The sequence below is a fragment of the Tyto alba genome, unplaced genomic scaffold, assembly GCF_018691265.1.
Source record: "Tyto alba isolate M040663 unplaced genomic scaffold, T.alba_DEE_v4.0 Super-Scaffold_19, whole genome shotgun sequence".
Classification (NCBI taxonomy): domain Eukaryota; kingdom Metazoa; phylum Chordata; class Aves; order Strigiformes; family Tytonidae; genus Tyto; species Tyto alba.
In genome coordinates this window covers 10,382,419-10,403,617 of record NW_024881281.1, presented here as the reverse complement: position 1 = coordinate 10,403,617, position 21,199 = coordinate 10,382,419, and the positions used below count along the sequence as shown (strand labels likewise).

General features: G+C 41.7%; 1 protein-coding gene across 2 annotated transcripts in view; it reads left to right on the top strand.

Moving 5' to 3' along the window:
• Positions 1-21,199, top strand: part of SPNS2 (sphingolipid transporter 2) — a 137,361-nt gene that overhangs the window by 48,722 nt on the left and 67,440 nt on the right. For both annotated transcript variants that reach the window (XR_004407137.2, XM_032993691.2), the window contains exon 3: positions 14,559-14,695. Coding sequence is in view for 1 of the 2 variants with exons in the window: in XM_032993691.2 (XP_032849582.2) it covers positions 14,559-14,695 (137 nt within the window). In the remaining variant the exon portion in view is untranslated. The remainder of the gene's footprint in view (positions 1-14,558; positions 14,696-21,199) is intronic.

The following is a 21,199-nucleotide window of genomic DNA, read 5'->3' as shown; positions in this document are numbered from 1 at the left end:
TGGCCTGCTGTTTGTTCAGCTCTCTTGTCCTACTAGTCAATACGTAATTGCAAATTGCAGTCGATAGCAATGTTTCTTTATGTTTACTTTGTGGTACAAAAGCCTATTGAAATGTTGCTGGTATTTGAAAAAGTAGATGGATAAGCCTGTGGCTCTGTACCCTGACAGAGAGTTGTTTAAGTGCTGATGGGCATCAGGTGGAATTGCATAGGAAGTAGGAAGCATTTATGACCCCTATCCTGTGCTCAGACCACTGCTGCTTAAACGATAATCAGACTCCCTCTAAAGCATGCTGGACATGCGGAGCTGTGGGAGTTGAGGGTGTTCTGGATGTCATAAAATCTTGTTCTTCCCTGGCTCGCTCGTGGAGGTTGGGGTTTGGTGCTTGTCTGGAAGGCCTGCCTCTTGTAGTTGAGATGCAAGTCCCTAAGAGAAGCATACGTGGAGTTACCTCATGTACTTTAACAGTAAGAGAAAGCAGCATGGTAACTGCTGAGGGGCTAGAGCATTGTTTTCTGCCAAAGGTAGATCTTGCTGTCTGACACTCCTTGCTGACCCTCATTGTATTGTTAGTCGGCCAAGGTTAGTGGTTCAGCCTTTTACTTCCTGGCCCTTGCAGCTACTGGTGAATTGTTTTTGTCTAAACACGCAGTGTCTGTGTCTGTGCAAGTGTAATGAGTGGGGGTAATAAAACAAATAAGAATTAGTTCAGGGTACAGGGTAAGTGAGAGCGCAAATGGTTCCTTCCTTGCCCTTTAAAGAATTCATGACTCATAATGAAACTAGACAGCAAGTGCATTTACGTACATGACACTCTCGGCCAACGTGTCTAGTCCAATTTAGCCAGCCAGCCCTGGCCCCTGTGTGTACTCACATTTTGTCTTCACATGCACACCTTTCACTTCCTTCTTACAGGAGTAGTTTTTAAGGATAATCTGTATTCTTCATTTGCTCATTCTTAAAAAATAAGGGGAGATAATAGAAAGCACATGAAGTAATGAATGACTTGAAAAGGTAGGGTGCGTGTCTTATGATTTCCTCATAATGCAGACACAATCAGTACAGGTCAGTTTGCTGAAAAGCACTCCAAAAACCTAGCAGCGAACAGTTAGCTTGTGGAAATTAATGCCGCAAGGAGTGCTGTCAGGGCCAGAGGTTAAAAGACCAGATCTTTACATAGATAACACATTACAATTCTTGGGAGAGCTTAAGCTAGCCTCTGAGTAATTCAGCTGCCTGTGTAGGAATTTTGTGTACTTTCCTCGGAAGGATCTGATGGCTGTCACTGTCACAGACAGGATGCGAGACTACATGGGTTTCTGATCTCTTGCCATTGTTCTTGTGCTCTTATGGTCTCCTGAGGTTACATGAAAGATCCTTTATTGGGGGTCTTGTCATTATTTATTCACTGCCAGTGCCTTAGGCACAAGATGGACACTACTGTTAAGGAGAAACTGTGAGGTTCCATCGAGAGATGCTTTTCTCTCCTTCTGTGTTGCTGCTTGAATTGAAACCCAGTCAGCACTACAGAAATTTCTGCTGTAAAATTAGTGTGGTTTTGGTCCAGTCCCTAATGGATGGTATCTTGTATAGCAAGAGCTGTCATTGCATGAGACATTATTGTATTCTACAGGCAATTCAGAAAAAAGTAAGCAATTGAACAGGACAAAATACTGAAATTCCCTTTGTGACCAGCAAGCAGTTTTTTAGAAGTAAGGGTTTGGTGGGCAGTGTTATAAGGTTTATGTTTCCTCCACAAATAAAAGTGAAGCTATCTATACCAAGCACTAACATCACTTGGAGGAGAAAAAGTTGGAAGAAAAACGTTGAGGAAAATAAGACAATCCCAGGCTGTTGGATTAGCATCAAACAAAAACAATTACCCGTAATTGCTTTTAAATCCATATCTTCTGTGGATTTTAGCATATTCCCATTCCACAGTGCTTTCTACTCCTAAAAAAAGTGAATTAGCATAAGGCTGCAGATGGCAGGGGTTTAGGAAAAATACCCCTTGTTGGTGCTGCCTGCATCTTAGAGCAAGTGAATAAAAATCAGGTATCTCAGATGTCCTCTTGCAGATGTTGTGATGAGAGGTAACGTATTTTCATCCCTTAAAATTCAGTTTAATCTGACAAATGTTTGCCTTCCTCCAGATAACTAGAAGCAGGCAGTGTAAGACCACGGTGAAGTTAATCTGTTTAGAAATTTAGAAAGATCTGAACTGGCCTCTGTGAAGGAAGTTAGCTACAATACACAGAGATGAATCAGCATTTTTTCCCTTCAGATTGATAATTTTCTTAGTTATTGAGGTTTTATTGATTTTTAAAAGATGTTAAAAAACCTGGCCTGATAAAAGCACTCTTGAAGATGCATGCCTTGAATCAGAAAGGTAACAATTTTGCAGAAGAATGGTGTGAAAGGAGTTTTCTTACCAAACCCTGACACACTTTAATTTGCATGTGTGCAAATGCACATTGTGAATACAATTACTTGTCCTGCCCTGTCCAGACATCAGTGCTCTGCTCCTGCACTTCTGTGCACGAAGCAGGATCTGGAGTGCCCTGGAGGTCTCATTAACCCCAAACCGTTTCCTGTCCATTTGTCCTGTGTTTACATGCTTTCCCGAGCAATTTCTGGAACATGCAAGCTGGAGATTTAATGGAGTAAGACTTCAGTTTTAACTCTCAGTAGGATAATTTTGGTGGATGTCAATGGTAGACATCAAAAGCTTGAGAGCACACTTCTGTCCTGGCCAGAGTAGAAAATGTTTGTAATGAGGCTTTCAGTCATTTGATAGACAGTTGCATAATTAAAATGAGAGGATGGCCATTTTCCCGTCAAAAGAGGGAGCATGTGTTTTGCCAAGCCCACTATACAGCAGCCCCCAATAGAACTGTAATGATAATTTAAAAGAAATCAGTCAGTCCCACTGGCTGCCTGGAGAGAATGGCAGCAAAGGACTGTGTCCCCCCTGTTCCTGAAACAAAGCCCTGTGGATTTGCACGGCTTTCGTGTTGCTTTTCCTTGCTGCTCTCAGCATCCCCCCAGTTCCCACCAGCACAGCCCTCGGGACTGATGGCTGCAAAACCCCCCCTGAGCTCCTGGCCCCGAGGAAGGCGATGGCTGAGGGTCTCTTTCTGGCTGGGACTACTGGCAAAACCAGCATCTGGGCAGCAGCCTTCCCCACATCCCTCGCCCTGTGACGGCTCTGCAGCTGAGCTAGCTGGCTGTGCCCCGGCTGTTTGCACGGCGTGTTTATGAAGTGTGTGTTGGGTCGCTGCAGGGTTTCTCTCATTTCGTAAATGCAACCACCAGCTATTAGAAACTTGTGTGTAGAGGTTAGCAAGGCATTCCTACTATAGAATAGGCATTTATTTATGAATTTCCTTTTAAAAACAAACGGAAACAAACCTGAAGTCTGACAAAAGCTCTGAGATAAGAATGTCAGATGAACATTTCTTTTAGCAAGTTTCCGTGCGTACCATGGCATAAGAAGCTCTTGATTCCACTCAGAAGGGGAAGCACTTCCTATTGCATTGTTTTTCTTGAGAAACTGCTTCTGTTGGCAATTTACACGTAGCAAAGAATTTAGTAGTGATAAAACATACTTTCAAAGTGTCTCCTCTCTCTCCTGTGCTCTGTTGCTGCAGGAAGTAGGTGTTGAGAATGATTTCTCTTTGAGACAGAATTATTCCTATTGTTAATTATTTGAAATTGTTAGTTGAGGTGCGATGCAGGATTAGTGGTGCAGTTGTAAAGAAGGATGATAAGCCTCATTTTAGGATGAAAGCAGTCTCCCCCCTCTATTTCAAATTGAAAACAGGGGCATTATTTCTTCTTATACCAGATACAAATGATGTATCATTCTATTAAGAGAATAATAGATTTAAAGTATTTTATTGCTAGTTAAATCTAATTCATGGTACTCAGTGCAGATTTCAAGGATCAAAGGATTTAGATTATTCTGCATTATCAGCTTTAGGCTGTCATGTCTTGGTGTGTTTAAATGCACGCTATAGTTGAAATGGGCGAAGGTGCACGTCGTTGTTCCTGCCCGAAGGACACGGCCTTGTTCCTGGCTCCCTGGGTGTCCTGCCTGCCCGGCCCCCCCACTGCCATGCCGTAGGTCGGGGACCCTGCCAGAAAAGATGCAAGTCTAGTTCTCAGTCCTCAACAGATCCCTGGTCTTGCCCTCCAGATGGCCACACAAGCTCTAGTTCTGGCACAAGGGGAAGTCTCACCAGTTTGTATAGATCTCACCTTTCTTTCCAAAGGCTTATGTGAATGCAGTTGTAGTGTGTGCCTGGTATCATAATCTCAGTGGAAAAAGAAAGATCTCAAGTAGAGGAAGGGAATGGAATAAAATAAAGGTCGTTTAGGTTTGTGGTTATTTAAATGCTTTTCTTCCAAGACACTTTTCTCTAGCCCTGAGCGCTGGATATAGGTGCTTCATCCTCCTGGTAAATGAGAGCAGCCCTCCTCCCTGCCGGCGGTTGATTTGTGACTGAAGCTCTCGGATGGATGGTGTGTGTGCAGAACGTCCTGGAAAACTGCACAGAAAGGGAAAAGCAAAACTGCTCTTCTTTCAGATGCAGACATTCACGAGTGCTAGGAGTGATTACTGGCTGTTTCTGTAGCAGCAGCTAAGATTGTTTCAGGTGTATTTTAGTCCTGTTGAGGCAAAACCAATTTTGTAGCAATGTCACTCATCATGTTGCAGTGCTGAAAAGCTATTGAGTGATCCCTGTACCTCTGGGATCTCACGTCTAAGCCAGGATTGACCAGAATGGATACAAATCCATCCTAACGGGCTAGCTAAGTGAATGAAGTTTCCCTGCAGCTGACTGGACAAGGGCAAACCGACCCATGTCGCTCACTGTGTGGGCCTGGAGGCTGCAGCGGGAAGGGGATGATGTGTCCTCTGTTGCTCTACTGGGTTAACCGGCCACGTTCTCAAACAGCCAGAGCCAGTTCAGTCAAATGGAGAAGAAATTTCAAGGGGACAAAGCTTCTGTTAATTGACTGGGTACTTCATTACTTCCTCCGTGAGTGTGCATGTGCAGGGTCGAAGTCACTTGAGGTTTTAGAAATGTAACTGTGAACCACGTTTGAGCTTTCAGAAATAATTTTAGGTACAGCTCAATAACATGTTAATAAGTCATTACCTAATCAAGCTGGTGGAAATTATGCAGATGCAATTTTGTCTTCCTAACTTTTTTTTTCCCCCGAATAACGTGGGAATAGTTGTACCAGTCCAGACCAGAAGTCCTTTTAGTATACTATTCAGTCTTAGGTTGTGATCAATAGCGCATATATAGAGAAAAAAATGAAAGAGCAGGACAAGATTATGGTGATAGTTCCCTGATATACCCCATCAACTAGATAGCTGAGGACTTTCTGAACAAGAGCAGTTATCTCTAACAGTCCTTAAATCTGTATTCTTCCAGGACTTTGTCCAATTCTGTTTTGAAATAACATGAACTTTGAGCTCCCATAGCCTCCTGTCATACAATCCCAGTGTTAAGTTTTGTGCATGAAAGATCTACTTCGATTTGAATTTTGCAGCTGACAGTCTTATTTGATGCCACCTGGTCAGCCTTCTAAGAGAGAACGTGATTTAGTTTTCCCCTTTTCCATGCTACTTACTGTTCTAGATCTCTTCTATATCCCACATCAGTTGTTCCTTTTCTAGTATGTCTAATGTGTTACTGCAAAAGGACCTGTTTCATCCCTTTGACAATTCTTTTTGATGCTGTCTGTACTTTTCCCAGTAATAACCTTTTATGTTACAGGGATGCAGTAAACTTAGAAGTACTAAAGCGTGTTTACTGGTAAAGAGGTTCTGATCTCTGCTGCCATTGGGGATTTGTAAACAGTTATATCTAAACAAAAAACACAGTTCTAATGCCCACTGAATCAAGCGGGAGTCCTTCCATCAATTTTGGTCAGGAGTCTAAATCAAACCACACTAAAAGCATTTTGCAGAAAAGCAACTCAAAGTGGAAGTGGCTACAAAACAAAAGTGGCCTTGACTTATTTAATCATTCATTTCTGAACAGTAAGAAATACAAAAGCAGAATTTAAACAGTGACAAACAAACTCATTTTCTGCATTCTGCTGCTAAGTGTCAGCAATCTGATGCTGCTTAGGCAATAATTTGCAGGCCTTTTGTATGGCACTGCCATGGGAAGCAAACTCTGCCACAGCCCCCTGTTCCTGCCCCCTCTTTTTGGCAACCATGTAACGAACCAGATTGTGGAACTGACCCAGAGGTGAATATATTTTTTCTTAATTGATGGGAACAGGCGTTGTCTGTTCCTCTTCAAATGTTCTTGTGTAAATTTTAATCCTCTGATCAAACACACTGTGTAGCCACAGAAGACATTCTGCTAGCAGTACACTATTTAATTAATTGCAAATGATGTTCATCAGGGCTGGATATCTGCTGGTCTCCCAGAATGGGCTCACGGCAGGGTCAGGCACGCAGCAGTTTAGGCGCGAGGGAAGCAGTGGACTCTAAACTGTATGCTGGAACCCTTCCTTTGGCTTCCTGCCTGCAGCACTGTGTTATGAAGCACATCTCTAATACACAGTAGCTGGTTTATTGATGTTAAGGTTGCCCAAATCCCTTTAAAACAATGGTAATGCAATCACTGTTGTTCCCAAAGTGAAAAGCAGAAGGTGAGTTTGGGTTTTGCCTCTTTTCTTTTTAAATTATGTTGTCTGTGTACAGCTGTTCGTAATTTAATCTAGTAGCAAGTTAGCTCCTGCTCCAAGTGAATTTGCTGGACATCTAGAGAGACTGGACAGCACAGTAAAATGCTAGCTTTTCCACTGTACACTTAGATAAAAAAATTGAGTGCTATTTTACATCTTGGCTTTTAGTTCAAAGCCATTTTTCCCTTGCCTTTGCAATGCTGATTGCCTGAATCAGGAAACCAAGACTGATTTCAAACTTTGAAACGTTACAGCAGTATTTGTGAGGCCTATGTAAGAGAGGCATCATTACTATTCTTTAGGGAGTGCTGGTATGCTATGGACCATAGAGTGAGCAGTTTTACAGAGATACTGGCTTAGGTCTGTAGAAAGTAGGCTGGAGGCATTGTTTCTCTTTCCTTAAGTCTATGTGAGAGGCAGTGTATATTATGGCAGGGTTTGTGTGCTCTGCAGTGCCTCGTACCTGATCATTTCTGGGTCTGTCTTCTGGTTACGAGCAGTAACACAGCTGGCTGCAGGCACATGCCCATCAGCCCGCCAGCAGCAATGCCAGAGCCAGCAGCTGACAGCTCACTGGTTATAGTCACCTCTCCCTCGTGGGGATCAAACTGTCCTATAGCCTCTGAACAGCCCTTAAAAGGGGCTCTTTAGAAGACCAGAATGGCAGTAGCTCATGTCTTATAGCTATGGTTTTACTTCCACTACTGGACATGCAGCAGTGCTTGCAGATGAATTTGTTGAGTATTTCATGGTTTGCTTTGTATTTGAATGATTTTGTTTGTGAGCCTACTCAGGTAAGGAACTGCCATGGCCATTGGACTCCAGTCTTTGCCAATCTGTGAGGAATAGTACTCATGTGTAAGGGTTGTTTCCCTTTTTAGCCTTCACTTTTGTTAGAGTTACTTATTGTAGCTGTTCTCAAGGCATTTGGGACTGAAGAGGAATATTTCTCCATCCCTATGCAGCAGTGCACAGAGTGAAATACCTCTCACATCCAAAACATCCCATACCTCACCAGTGTATGGATCGATTATATACTATATATGGCAGTTCTGACAGCCGTTACTTATATTTGACCACAGTGGTTACTCTTTGCCCAACACAGTTCCTCTTAAAGCTCAGGTGACATTAGTTTGTTATTGGACTGGTTTTCTGGCTATTCTTATCTGATTTTCTGTTTCCAAGGAGTGGATTTCCCAGCAATTCCCACTGAAGCAATTATTCTTGTTGGCTAAGGTGAACAAATCAAACCTTCAGGATATCCTTTGCTGGGAATATAAGGGCTAACTCTTGGAAGAATCTGGTTTCTGCAGTGAGGAAAAGGGGTGGAATTATCAGTAGTGAATTCTTCTCAGGGTTGCATCTTGTATATTGCCAAGAAAGCTGTGTTCAGGCCTTGTCTGTATTCATAAGTGTGTTTTTGTAACCAGGTTCTGACCCTGTCACAGCAAATTGAGTCTTATCGTACAGCAGCCGCCTTCTCCATGTAAATGTATATGTCAGCTGGGTGTGTGTATATCGTCATCCTAAACATGTTGTTTGTATTTTATATCTGTTTGCTCTAAGGAAAAAACTGGCACCTCATGGTGCAACATGCTCCCTATGGAGAAGACAAGATTGGAGCTTGAATACTGATGAGTGGCATCTTCAGTGAGGCAAATGCAATCTTGAGTGTCCTGCCAGAGAGATACTAGAGAAATGCAAACAGTGTGAGCAATTAGGTCCAAACCTTTTAAAGTGCTGCTTTTCTCATTAATTTGCTGAGGATACAGGTACACAAGAACGAGGCATTTCTGAAATGCTCTGTTTCGTCTTGTACTGTGGTTTGTTCTGGGAGAGCATTTCAGGCCATGTCCAAACCAAACTTTTGTACACTTAAGACCAATTCATTTGGTGTGTTCTCAAGCCTTTTTTTAAAAAATGTTCCTGTGTTCGATGCTGCTGGTATATGATAGCTTTACATGACATACAGAACTGATGGTGTGTTTCAGAGCTCCTTACACTTGTCAGAAAATTGTAGTCTGCATGCTAGTCTGAAACCCAGTGATCTTGTGTTTTGCACTTGGCAAAACGCAGTAACATGATCCATCTGTTGACTGTTGAATTAGAAATGAAGTAAAACAAAGTCCATGCAGAGAGAGATAATACAGCATACCTATAGTAGAGTTTGTGATAATGCTGATTTGAAGGGTGATATTTTGTACAAGCATTTGTACTGTAAGAATTCATTTCCATCAAAAGATAAGTGTTTTAAATCACATTGCAGAGATTTCCCAGGGCCTTGGTCTCATCACCATGTTGTGTCTGAACAGTCAGGTTCAGTGGTTAAGTAGCATGAAAGGATCGTTGCTCTTGCTTGGCTTGTATGGTGCTGTAAGAAAGAAGTTAACTTTTGATTGTGATTGTAGACCTTCAAAAATACCTTTACCATAGATATGGTCCTGTAAACAGGACACTGCTGAAGCTGGAAGACCTGCTTGGCTTCAAGATTTCTGTAGTTCATCCTGGGCAGGTCACTTCCCTGTGTCTTAATTTCCTTAGCCCTGAAGTAGAAACTAGTGATGTTTAACTTCCTTTCTAAATTTTCCCAAGCCTCACTGTGATTAAATGTGCTGAGTATTAGTATTATGGTATAAAACTATAATGAAAATGAAAATTAAAAAAGAAGCATTGCAAAAACATGTATTTGAAACAGAGGGGCTGGTCAGGCTACTGGGAGAGTCTTATTCACCATTGCAGGCAGATGGAAACTGGTCCTATAAGCAGCTCGAGAAATACATGCATTCGCGACCAAAAGTCCCTGGAATAGAAGTGGCTCGACCAAATCCCAGCAAGGCAGTGTCTCATGCAGAAAGAGCAGGATTGTCCTTGTACACACCCCTAAATTATCCCATCCAGAGTGAGTTGGGTGTTTAGGTGTTCTCATTGTTTGGAAATTTGTCGTTGGGAAAATAGTAACAACCTCACAGCACATAGTTCTTTGCTGTGTCTAAGTTGATTGCCAGTCCCTTGAGGCAGAGGCTGTCTGGGTTTGCCTTCCACAGAGCCAAACACATTGTCAGCACTCAATTAGATGCGTATATACGGTTTCATGCTGACTCAGACCTCAAAGATAGCCACTATTTTTTTCTTGTTGAGCATCCCTGCGTAGAGAGAGCGAGCTATTTTTACCTGAACCTTTCTAGCATTATTCCTGATAGGAAAAAATAAACCCAGTGTGCTTAAGTCAAATCCAAAAGAAGGGATCTTTTCTTGGAGGTGCCCGTGATCCTCTCAATCTTCCAGTAACTGAGGAAATGCCTCTCTTCCTTCTCAGTTGTGCTACATGGACAACCTGCTGGCAGGAGAAGCGCCTCTGAGACACAGTGGGTTGGTCAATCCCCATAAGGAAAGAGCAAGTGAGACAGAGGCACCAGTGTCTTTGGAATCAAGGGGTGGAAGGCTGAGGGTCAGAGCCATTTCAAGGAACGGTTGTAGAGTCAAGCTGGTAAATTTTTTGTTTGGAGAGAAAAAAAAAGAGAAAAATAAGAACAATGAAGTCTAGTTCCAGTAGGCAGGAGCTTTTTGTGACTATGAAATATAAAGTCTGCAGTTTCTCCCTCTCCCCTTATCTCCTTAACTTCTGCTGTCTGGGGTTTACTTTTCCACGGGCTACACAGACAGCTCTTGAGAGGGGAAGGTGTGGACTGAACGACAGCTCCCTGGCCACAATCCTTGAAAGGTGACTGAAGCTACAGTACGTGAAATAAGCAATGGAGGCTAGGGAGGATGCTTTCCTTCTCCGGTGTGTGTTTGGGTGGGAAGTGTAAGATTTTTGTATTATTTTTAAGCTGCACATTTTTGTAATTCCACCGTGCACAGAAGCAGCTGGGCAGTGCTGGCTGGGAAGGTGCTTGTGCACCTGTACAGGGTGGGACAGGCATTCAGAGGCAGAAGGAGACACCAAACCATCCTGTTTGGGCAATTAGACTCTTCCTGCATTCTCACCGCAGTTGGCATTTCAGCAGCTAAGCCACAAAGGGAGGTGTAAAGACAAATGTGATCTCCTTTTGAAAATACCTGTACTTAAAAGAACCTCCCTCCTGGGATGGCATTCATTATGTGTCTGTTTATTCATCCTTTGCTCACATGATAATTTGCTCCTGCAGAAATTATCTCGGCTCCACCCAGTGCTGGGACTGAGCCACTTCTGCTGGCACTGTTGGAGATCATTTACCAAAAGAAATCAGCTGTACAGCATACGTAATGGCCACTGACATAGCTTTACCTGCCCATGGCTGCTCCAGACACGATCGCTACATTTTCAGTAGCTCATCCCACATCCCAATGGATTTTTAACTCTGCCCCGGCTTGCACTGTATGTCTTCTCAAGAGTTGGTAATATTCTGAGATGGTTTTAAGTGTAAATGGGAAGAGGAGCTGTTGATTGGAAAGAGGCAAATGAAACGCCAGCCTCTGTCACAGCGCTCTCCTAATAAAAAAGATTTGTGGCAGTGGGTTGAGCTGAAGCTGCAGCTGCTGTGGTGTCACTTGGATATTAATTGGGGAGTGGGTGAGCACAAGGAGCAGAAAATGTTGTGAAAGAGAGAGGAGCCAGACAGGAGGAGGCTGGCACAAGGGCCAGGCTCTTTTACTGGAATGCAGCCCTCTGCGTTATGCTGCAGCCATCTTTCTCTACAAATTAATCCTGTTTCTGCTGTCCCTCTCTCCAACTGAACGTGCTCACAGTTTTCTCCTTCACTGTGTTTAGTTGTCACAGAACCTCAGTTCCTGGTCTGGAGTATTTCAGGTCTCCATCCCACCTGGTAACGTGCCCTAGATTCATTCATCTCTAGTCTGCCAACCCAGTGTGTTTTTCAGGAGTCTCATCTTTCATTTGCAGGAGTAATTGCAAAAATTGATTCATGGGAAATGCCTGTAACAGGCAGATCCTTTTGACAGACCACACAGCCATCATATTCTGCATTTATTTGAGTCAGTCAATGCTCTGATGCATATTTGGGTCATAAATACTCTGATATAAATTGCATTTATTATTATGACAGCTGTGTTCCATTACCTATTATTTATGAGGTTCTGTTGTCCTTTCATTTTACACCTTGTGGAGCTGTCAAGTCAGCTGCTTACCGGTGACAAAGCTTACAGCTCAGTTCAGAATCTTCCAAAAATAAATTCTCCAAAGGGATTTGAGTAACAGCAGGATGTATGTTGTTGGAAAGGTGTTGCACGATCTTTTTTTCATTTGTTTTATTGGAAAGAGGAGGTTTGTGCTTTTTCCCTGTTTCTGCCCAGATTCCAGAATTAGAGTTTGCATTTATGATCCAGAGGTCATTGAAGCTAATAATCCCAATGATTAATGTGAATTTTGGATCACACCCTCCATGTCTCATAGCTGAATTAAATGGGTTATTTGAAATGGTGGGATTCTGACTTGGATGTTTCTAATTTTCCCTTAGAAGCTTTTTTAGCTTCATGTCTTTTTACATCATAAAAATGGCGTAATATCTGATTTCGAGATGAATTTCAGTGTCCTTCCAAGGGTAAGGTCAAATTGCAGTGGGCACACTGCTCTGTACGAGTCAGAATAATTTTCTGTTCCTCATTCCCAATAAATAGTCACATATCCGTCGTGCCAGGTTGTTGCACCAGCTTTGCAAGGTGCCGAGCACTTTGGTGTTAATTCAGGAAAGCACTTAATCATGGAATTGATGACTGTGAAGTGCCTAATATAAGTGTGTGCTTAAGTGCCTTGTTGGCCTGGGGCCAGTGCAGATGAACCCTTGCAGAGTTTGTAAGCCACTCCCGGTCTACTAGAGCCAAGTTCACTGGAGATGGAGGGTTTCAGGGTTGTGCAGCTCAGGGAGCTGGACTGTGCTGCAGGGGTGGGTGTGCACGGCAAAACTGTCCCTGTGTAGGAAAAAGAGCATTTACCCAGGGAATCCCTGCCCGGCAACTCGGCAGGGAAGAGCAGGGGCAGCAGCACTGCCCCAACTTCCCAAAGGCATCAGCCCCACAGACTCGCATGGGGACTGGCTTCCTGGGGATAGAGTGCCAAGCTGGGTTTCAGTCTAGTTGTGTAGTTTCTCTGTGAAACACAAGAGATGTAAACACTGCGTAAGTGCTTGTAGTTTTATTCAACAGGTTTTGTTTGCACAAGGATTTGAGGACAGATGCAGGGACTGAGCGTTCTGCCTATCAATAGGGTTTGTGTGCTAGCTTAACAGCAACATTGTTCATAGCATTACTGTTGAAATATATGGGACATAATGTTGCATGTGCTTCTTTTCATGTCTTAACATTTCTGTATTATCTCCATTTATTTTACTCTAAAAAGAGTAAATCTGTAATTCTGATCAAATAGCACAGTGCAAAATTGATATATACACAATCATATGGCTCACAAAATATAGATGCAAATGGATATGTATTATTTATAAAGCAGCTTTGACATCTTAATATACTAAAAAAGAAGAGACATTTAGATAATTCCATAGTTCAGCGTTCTGCATGTTTTTGAGCTATCATATATCATCATCCATGAAAAATTCATAATTTGGGCCTTAACCACTTCAATTTTATGCACACATTCCAACCAAAGGGGTGTGTGTCCTCTGCTCTTACCTTTTTTTTTTTCCTTCCTGTTCTACTCCCCCACCCCCTTTTATACAATTAAAAGTAGACGCCTAGGGTTAGACAATGCCAAAAGCCCACCCTGCCTCCCAAGAATTACTTGATAATTAATGAGAGTCATAACTCTGTAATTAAAGAAGGTTCTCCAGGTATTTTAGAGTCCCACCCAAATCCTTCTGGGTTTGCTGAACTCAAGACAGTCAGTAAAAGTCAAAAAGTTCATACTACACATTAGTAAAATCGTAGTTGTTTTCATCCAGATCTCTAATGTGGACAGACAAAAGCCGGATATAAATCAGCTTAAAACCTGGTAATTTCTGCCAAGTTCGAAATTAATCATGAATATGGTGTGAGTGCCTCATTTCAGGTGTTTTCAGGGGTGTAACTGGCCAGACTGTTTTGAACTCTGAAGTCAAGGAGATTTTGCAGAGGTTATTCTATCAAGAGCCTCGTTCCTACATGACAGAAGGCCTTGGGTTAATGCTTTGGGTTTTGGGGGGGGAAGCAAAGGGGAGAGGTGGCCATGTAGTCCTTCAGATGAGGGCATTCCTGGCCTGTTAGGGCTTTGTAGGTAAAATCTCTTTCTTTTAGTGAAACTGTTGCTCAGTGATGGGTTTAAATTCAAGTTCAGTGCTGGTGAAAGGACCTAATGAGGGGAGAGGAGTCGTCTAACTACAGGGCTGGTACCAGTCGGATGATAGTAGTGTTTACTGGTTTTCCTCACTGTTTCATGGTTGCCTTAAGATATTGCTAGGAAGGATGAAAGAACTTAAGTTTTGTGGCCTACTTCTCTCTGATCTCTGCCGCAAGAGCCAACAAGGAGCCCTTGGTTTACTTTTTGTTTGCTTGAAATTACTTCCAACCTCCACTTCACCTTCTCAGTGACTTTTAGGCAGAATCTCTTAATTTATTCTGTCCTGATTTTGCCCATCCCCGGATTTTGAGCTCATAGAGAACTGTGAGGGGCTGGTTCTTTCAAATGTAATATGAGTTCACTGCTCTGGAGTTTCTCTGGGAATGAAAAATCTGTTTGATTAAGGAAACACTGACTTCTGAAAGCCCGTCAGACAACGCAACTTTATAAGTCGGGGCTGCAGAATGTCTAATTAAATGGAACTGCTCTCTAGAGGATTTGGCTTGCAGAAAATTAGTTTTCATGTTCTTGGCCTGATGTTTATTAAACGTTTCTTTCCTTTTTCTCTCCTGTGCAGTTTTCATCTGTAGTTTCATGGTTGCGGCACCTATCTTTGGTTACCTTGGTGATCGTTTCAACAGAAAGATCATTCTCAGCTGTGGGATCTTCTTTTGGTCAGCTGTCACTTTTTCAAGCTCCTTCATCACTGAACAGGTAAGATCTTTGCAAAGGCACTTTGCAGGGTGTCCTGAAAAGATGGGCAATATGTCCCTAAAAATCTCCTCACTCCCCATCTCGGTCTGCTCAAGGGGAACGTATCCCTCTTGTATGTATTTATCATATAGTATCTTGCATTACCTGACCTTTTGTGGGTGAAGTGTGATGTGTGTAATGGTGGTGAAAGCTGTTATTCTTTAATCATGCACATCCGTAAAAAATAACAGGCGAAGCATACCTAAGCAAGAGTTTCTGTTGACATAAGGGCTTTGTTTTGAGGGAGATCCTAAAGAAACTTTAAAAGGTTTTAAAAAAGACTTGAGAAAAATAGTCCATGGCTATATAGTGATTCTCTTGTCTTCTGATATGTAACAGGAGTTTGTTGGAAGTCTGCTTGTGGTATGTGGAATGACAGAATGCATCCAGCAGTAGGTTTACAGATGAACTTTTTTTCTTATCCAAGAGAGGCGGTGAGGGTGGATGATAGCATGGAGATTAGAGACAGTTTCAGCTCCTTTGACACTAGTTGATGGATATGTCTGGGGAACTGATGATGGAGTTGTCAGGCTCCCTTAATTTTGTCAAGCTATGCACAGCATCCCTCACCTGTGTTCAGGACAGCCACAGTACCCCATTTTGAGGACTCCTCATTGCATCAATTTTCTTGCTTGTCAGAGGCACTTGGAGGAAACAATGATCTGGCAGTTTCTGGGGAAAAATATCCTCTTGTTTAAATCATATTATAGAGGAGGTTTAATTGCTGCAGGTGGCAACATTCCTGGAGAGACAAATCACAGCTCCTGGCATCATCAGACTGATTTTCCCAAGGGAGGCATGGGCATTCCTCATCCTTTCTGTCCAACTGCGTTCCAAAGATTGCAGCATTGTGGTCACACCTAAAGAATGACAACCAGGGACTAAACCTCTCCACCCTGCTCCCTCCTGCCCACACACATGCTCTGCAGTTTCTAATAAAAGAGAATTTCCACCTAAAATGGGCAGTGGCAGTCACATGTCTGTCTGGCTTTCATGTTGGATTGATTGTTGCTGCATTTCTAAAGAAAAGTGCATATGGCCAAATGTGGAAGCCTTTAACTCAGTAAATTGTTCTGGTTTATAATGGTCCAGGAAGCATCCTTTCCAAAGAAAGAACATACCCCATCTAAAATGAAGAGGGCATTGTGTTTTGTTTTGTGTTAAATTTATCTTCATAACATTCTGCAAAAGCAACTGTGATCAGAGCCCAAAGAGGGAAGCATTTTATGAAGGAACCAGTCACCTGCTTATAAACACTTCTCATGTTATGAACACACGTTCATGCTCAGGTTCTCATCGCTTTCTCTCCAATAAACCTAGTCCCGTAGTTGCAAGAACACTGGAATTGGACTGATGTGGTCTGTTTTCAGAGTTGATTTTCAGTTGAAGGATTGGGGGCTTGTTAGCTGAAGTAGTTCAAGGATTGATATAGTCAACAGTATACCCAAGCTCAGAGTGGAAGTGACATATTTTTAGCCAAAGAAAGGGAGAATAATGGTTATAAAGCTGGAATATATTTGGAATTCAAACCCCAATGTTTTGGAAGTCATAGGAGAGCCAAGATCAAAATAGCCTGACCTGTGTTAATTCCTCCTGGACTTGCACTAGTACTAACTCTGGATGCAAACTAAAACCCTGGGCATGATCCCCTAAATACTGAGAAAAATTCCTTGTCCTGATTTTACTGTGATCCTCAACTCTACTGGAAGACTTATTTATTTCTTAAGCCAGAGGTCTTGTGCCCAGCTCTTGTTACCTACTCCAGAAGATAATGGAAAATTCTGCTGCTGTGTGGATGTGCTTTACCCAGGGGCTGCAACACTTGAAAAAGGTCATAAGAATAATCCCAAATTCACATAGTGTCCCTACCACTTTGGTATCCTTTATGGAGGCCCAATCTCTAATTGGGAGGACACGCCACATTGAACAAGGTGAATTCCTGAAGTGCTTAATGAGAAAAAGGGTCAGAGAAGAGCTTATGCAGCTTTTTTCCTTTATGCAGTGTCTTGCTAGGCATTTTTCCTGATCTTTCTGTTCTAGTATTCATTTGAGGAGCAAAACACTGGCTACTCTCTCAACATTTTTTCTTTCTTTCTTTTAAGACAGTATGTGTATTTATCAGGAAGGAAGACTAGGAGCTGAAAAATGAAAAACTCTTTGCTGGCACAAATAAAAGCAGTAGTAAGTCTATTGTAGGTAGATAAGTACATCCAAGTCAATATGAAAACACAGGGCTAGAAGGAGCAAGTTGGCACAGTCTGAGCCCATTGAAAAAGCACGCAGAAAACTCCTTTATGTGGTGACAGCAAAAATATTGAGCTAGGCAAAAAACAATAGCCATTCTGTAGAAATAGCAAACGGTGTCTTCAGGGATTGCCTGTCTTCAGTTTTTGACAGTGTGTAGTGCCTCATGCATGCTATCACTGTGCAGTTAAACAGAGTACACATCCACATAGTTCAGATTTGGAGAGCAAATGGAAAGAGCTTAACAAAGGCGGAAAGCAGCTACATGTCTGGTAGACTCTGAAGGCACCTAATTTGTAGGGTTTTATACAGTGTTTTAGTAATACTAGTTCCTGGCTAAAATTTGGACACTTAAATGAAAGCAAGCAAAATGCTGTAATCTGAGTGAATATCTACATTATTTGTAATTTATTGTGCAAACAAGTATACAGAAAAGGACATGTTAATTCTTAGCTGTCCTACTGTCAAGTTATTCAATAAAGAAATACCCGTGTGGCAAGAAAAGGATATGGAGTGAGAAGCTACCTCAGAGAGGTGGATTTTGATCTGGAGAAAGGATTGGAGCACAGTGAAACAGTCATCAAAGATACTATCTAAGTGCTGTTTTGTGCTATTTAGGTTAAAAAGATAGTGACTGCAAATTGGCAAATAAAACAGGGAATTGGGTATATATACCTTGTAGACACATAGTTGCTAGAGAGCACTGCATTAAGGCTTGTAACAACTTGTTAAAATATCCTTAGTTATTTATTACCAAGTGTCTTTGGGCTTTTAACATGGAATAATAATCATCAAATAAACGAAGAATGAATGTCTTATCTGCTAGTAGATACTAAATAACTAAATAATAGGCTTTCACAGGGGAAAAGGAAAATCAGACCAAAATTTAAGGGTAGTTCCAGAGTACATAGGAGGTGATAGTCACAGAAAACAACGACGCATGAATTCCATGCATGTGTAACAAAATAGAAACAGGACAACTAGATACTTAAATATTTGGTTACTGTTCATGAGGTCTTAAATTACATTTAAACCAAATCAAAATAAGAAACCCAAATAAATACCGTATCACAGAGTAATTCAGTAAATACACCTGGTTACATGGATTAAAATAGCTAATGATAAATGTATCTAAAGAAAATCATCAGAAGTAGCAAGACTGAGAAAATATTCAAAAGGTTACTTTAATAAGTTAAATATCAAATTATAAATATAAAATCAAGTTAAATATCAAATAATGTGATTTTATCATTTATTTTAGTGCAAATTTCTCTATAGAATAATAAAAAATTAGTCCTCCTCTACTTTGTCTCTGGTACTTGCACATTTCTGCTCTATAATGCTGTTTAGCACTTTCTAAAATAAAAGTTGCATTAAAAAATCTTTAACAAACATGTTGATTAATCTAAAATTAATTAAAATTGGTATATATTTAAACATATCTCTAGATTAACTCCATTTATAGAAACTTCAATAAAGTATGTATGTATCTTAATTTATATTTTGTAAGTACAAACACCTGCTTGGAAATTACCTCCCTTTATGCATGCCTTTTAATCAGTTCTGCACCTGCAGGTACACAAATTTTGGTATTTTCACCTGCAAAACCCTTTCTTTTGTTGTTTTTGGCTTTTGGCAAGCATTTGGAGAAAACTCTTGTTGGTGGTTGGTTCATGTTCTGTGAAAAATCAGCCAAAACCAAGTGAGCTGCTCTGCACTATAGAGTCATATCACAAAGACATGCACCGAGCACACAATCCTCATGGAGTTTCTTTACCAATATGCATTTCCATCCACACAAAAAGGTAAATATGTGTCTGTCTCCCTCTGGATCAATATGAACTCTGATGTAATAAGTAACCAGTTTTTTCTCTAGAGAGCATTTTGATGAGCATAGTTCCTGATTGCCCACGTTGTAGCTGATCATCTTGAGTTGGTTGATATTCTGGGATGTCACTGGAACCAGTCTGTAATCCCAGTTGCACCATCTCCCTCTTTCTGCACAGTTTCACGTGAAGCAATGTAGTTCTCAGGAGTGATCAGGCCATGTGCTGAGAGTTTGTTTCTGGCTGCTTGGATATCCACATCTGTTAGTCATAATAATAATTCTTATAGCTGCCTACTTTGGCCAGAAATTTGTCTTGAATGAAACCTTGATTTTGGTGCTAGCCTTCCTGCCTGTCTTAGCACAAACTTCTGAGATATCAGGACCCCCCTCCCTCGTGGCAGACACCAGTATCTCAAAGCAAGAAAGAGCTTGGAGGTGGAAAGTTGCAGACTGTTCTTCAGTCTTGTGAAATACTGCTATTTCCCATGTAAATTTCTTGAATAAAGCATATTTCTGTGTAAAGGGGACACAGTTTTACAGATGAGCAAAGTATTCTGTTAAGTAGTTAGGCTCCACTAGGCTGGGAGACCAAGTGTACCTAATAATCATCCAGACCAGGCTGTGGTAATGTGGGTTTGCTGGGAGACATCAGAGTTGCAGATGGTAGAGTTTGGAAATGGATAAGCAAAGAATTAACAAGGTAAACCAGGAATGTGCTTTCGAATCCTCCAGTTCTTGGTGAATATTTCTGCTTAAATGTTGATATAACTAACATGATAAAATCTTTTTGCTCCCCCTACAAGTTAATCTGGATAGGTATTTTTGCTAGTGCTTGTTTTCTTTTCCTCTCCTTTTGATTTATCTCTGAAAGCAGAAGCAAATAGTCCACTGTGGAATTCCAGTTAGCCTGCAGTGCTTGCTAAAGTCCTGTCTTTCAGACTTGCCAGATGCATATTTATTTCCAAAGCTTGTTTTTCAAGGAGCGCTAAAAGAGAAGTAACAAATTATGTGCAGTATGGTACAAATGGTTAGCTGGGTTGATTTTAAAAAACATAAACATAAACCAACCCCAGCCCCCTACACATGATAATTTACTCCAAGAAAGAAAAAAAAGCCTTTACTCTTAAATGCTCTGGCAGAAGCTGTATTATAAAACATACAGCTTCTGTTCCTTTGCTTCTAATGCGTAAGATAAATCCACAGTTTGAAGAACAGAAACAAACACAACCAAAAGCCCCAAGCCATCGTTTTGTATGCAAGAAGGGTACTGAGTGTTATCTTTGAAGTCACCATGAATTACTGGAATGTTTATATCCCACTGTTCTATCCTATTATTTTCGAGCAGAACTCTCTTTTAGAAAGAAGGCAAAAAATATTCTCCCAGCAACTTTGTGAAGTCTGCCACACACACATTAAACCCCTCGGATGCAATTCCTGACAGTTTGTGTGGCTGTTACAGAAATCGGTGCTGGAACTAACACGAGGTGTTCAGGGACAAAGGCTGTTGGTTGGCTCTGGTGTATTTTGCCAGCCTTTGATGTGGTGCCGGAACCCTACAGATGAGCATATGCTGTTGACATTTGGATTTCTGCATGCTTGCCCTTTTGCTAGACTGCTCAGAAAATATATAGTCCAAGTGTACTCTCTTATCACGGAGGAAGAGGTTAGGGTGGGTAATATACTACAGGAGTGTTGCTGTTCTACCTGCCAGCGGTGTCAACACTCTGATTCCTATGTGCTACTATTATGGCCATTTGTGTAATGCTGGTACAATGTCACGCTGCTCTACCTGGTAGCTGTAACCACTCCTGCTTTGCTCTGTTAAGATGAGGCATGGCAATCTATACATCTCCTCTTTGCCCCAGCTATCAGGGCTCCCTCCTCACCACAGGAGAGCTGCTGTGCGGGGGGGCCGGGGGGATCAGTGGGGGCCATGTGAAGGTGGAGGCTGTGCTGGATTTAGATGGCTCTGGAGTCCCAGGAGAGAGGGAAAAGATAAGGTCTCTCATCTTGGCTTTACACTGCAGAGTAAATTCTTTATGGGCTGAACCTACCTCAAGTCTGGTTATATGTACCTACACCTCTGTGGCTGCTGGAGATGGGGGTGTTGGGAGGTAGGAGTTGTCAGGTTCCTGCAGCAGTTCTGCTGTGAGAAATTCCCTCTGTGTGTTCATGGCTACTTGACTTTCTAGTTCTACCTAGGACTAGATCAAGACATAACAAAATCCATGCTCCCTGGACAAGGAAGTATGAGAATTTCTATGGGAGCTGAAAGGCACTGTTTCTTTGACTCCTCTCCATCAAGAAGGCACCTGCTGCTCCTTCCCAGTGCTATTCACAGCTCTCTTAAAAATTTTACTACATTGCATTTTTTAAATATGGATTATGTGAGG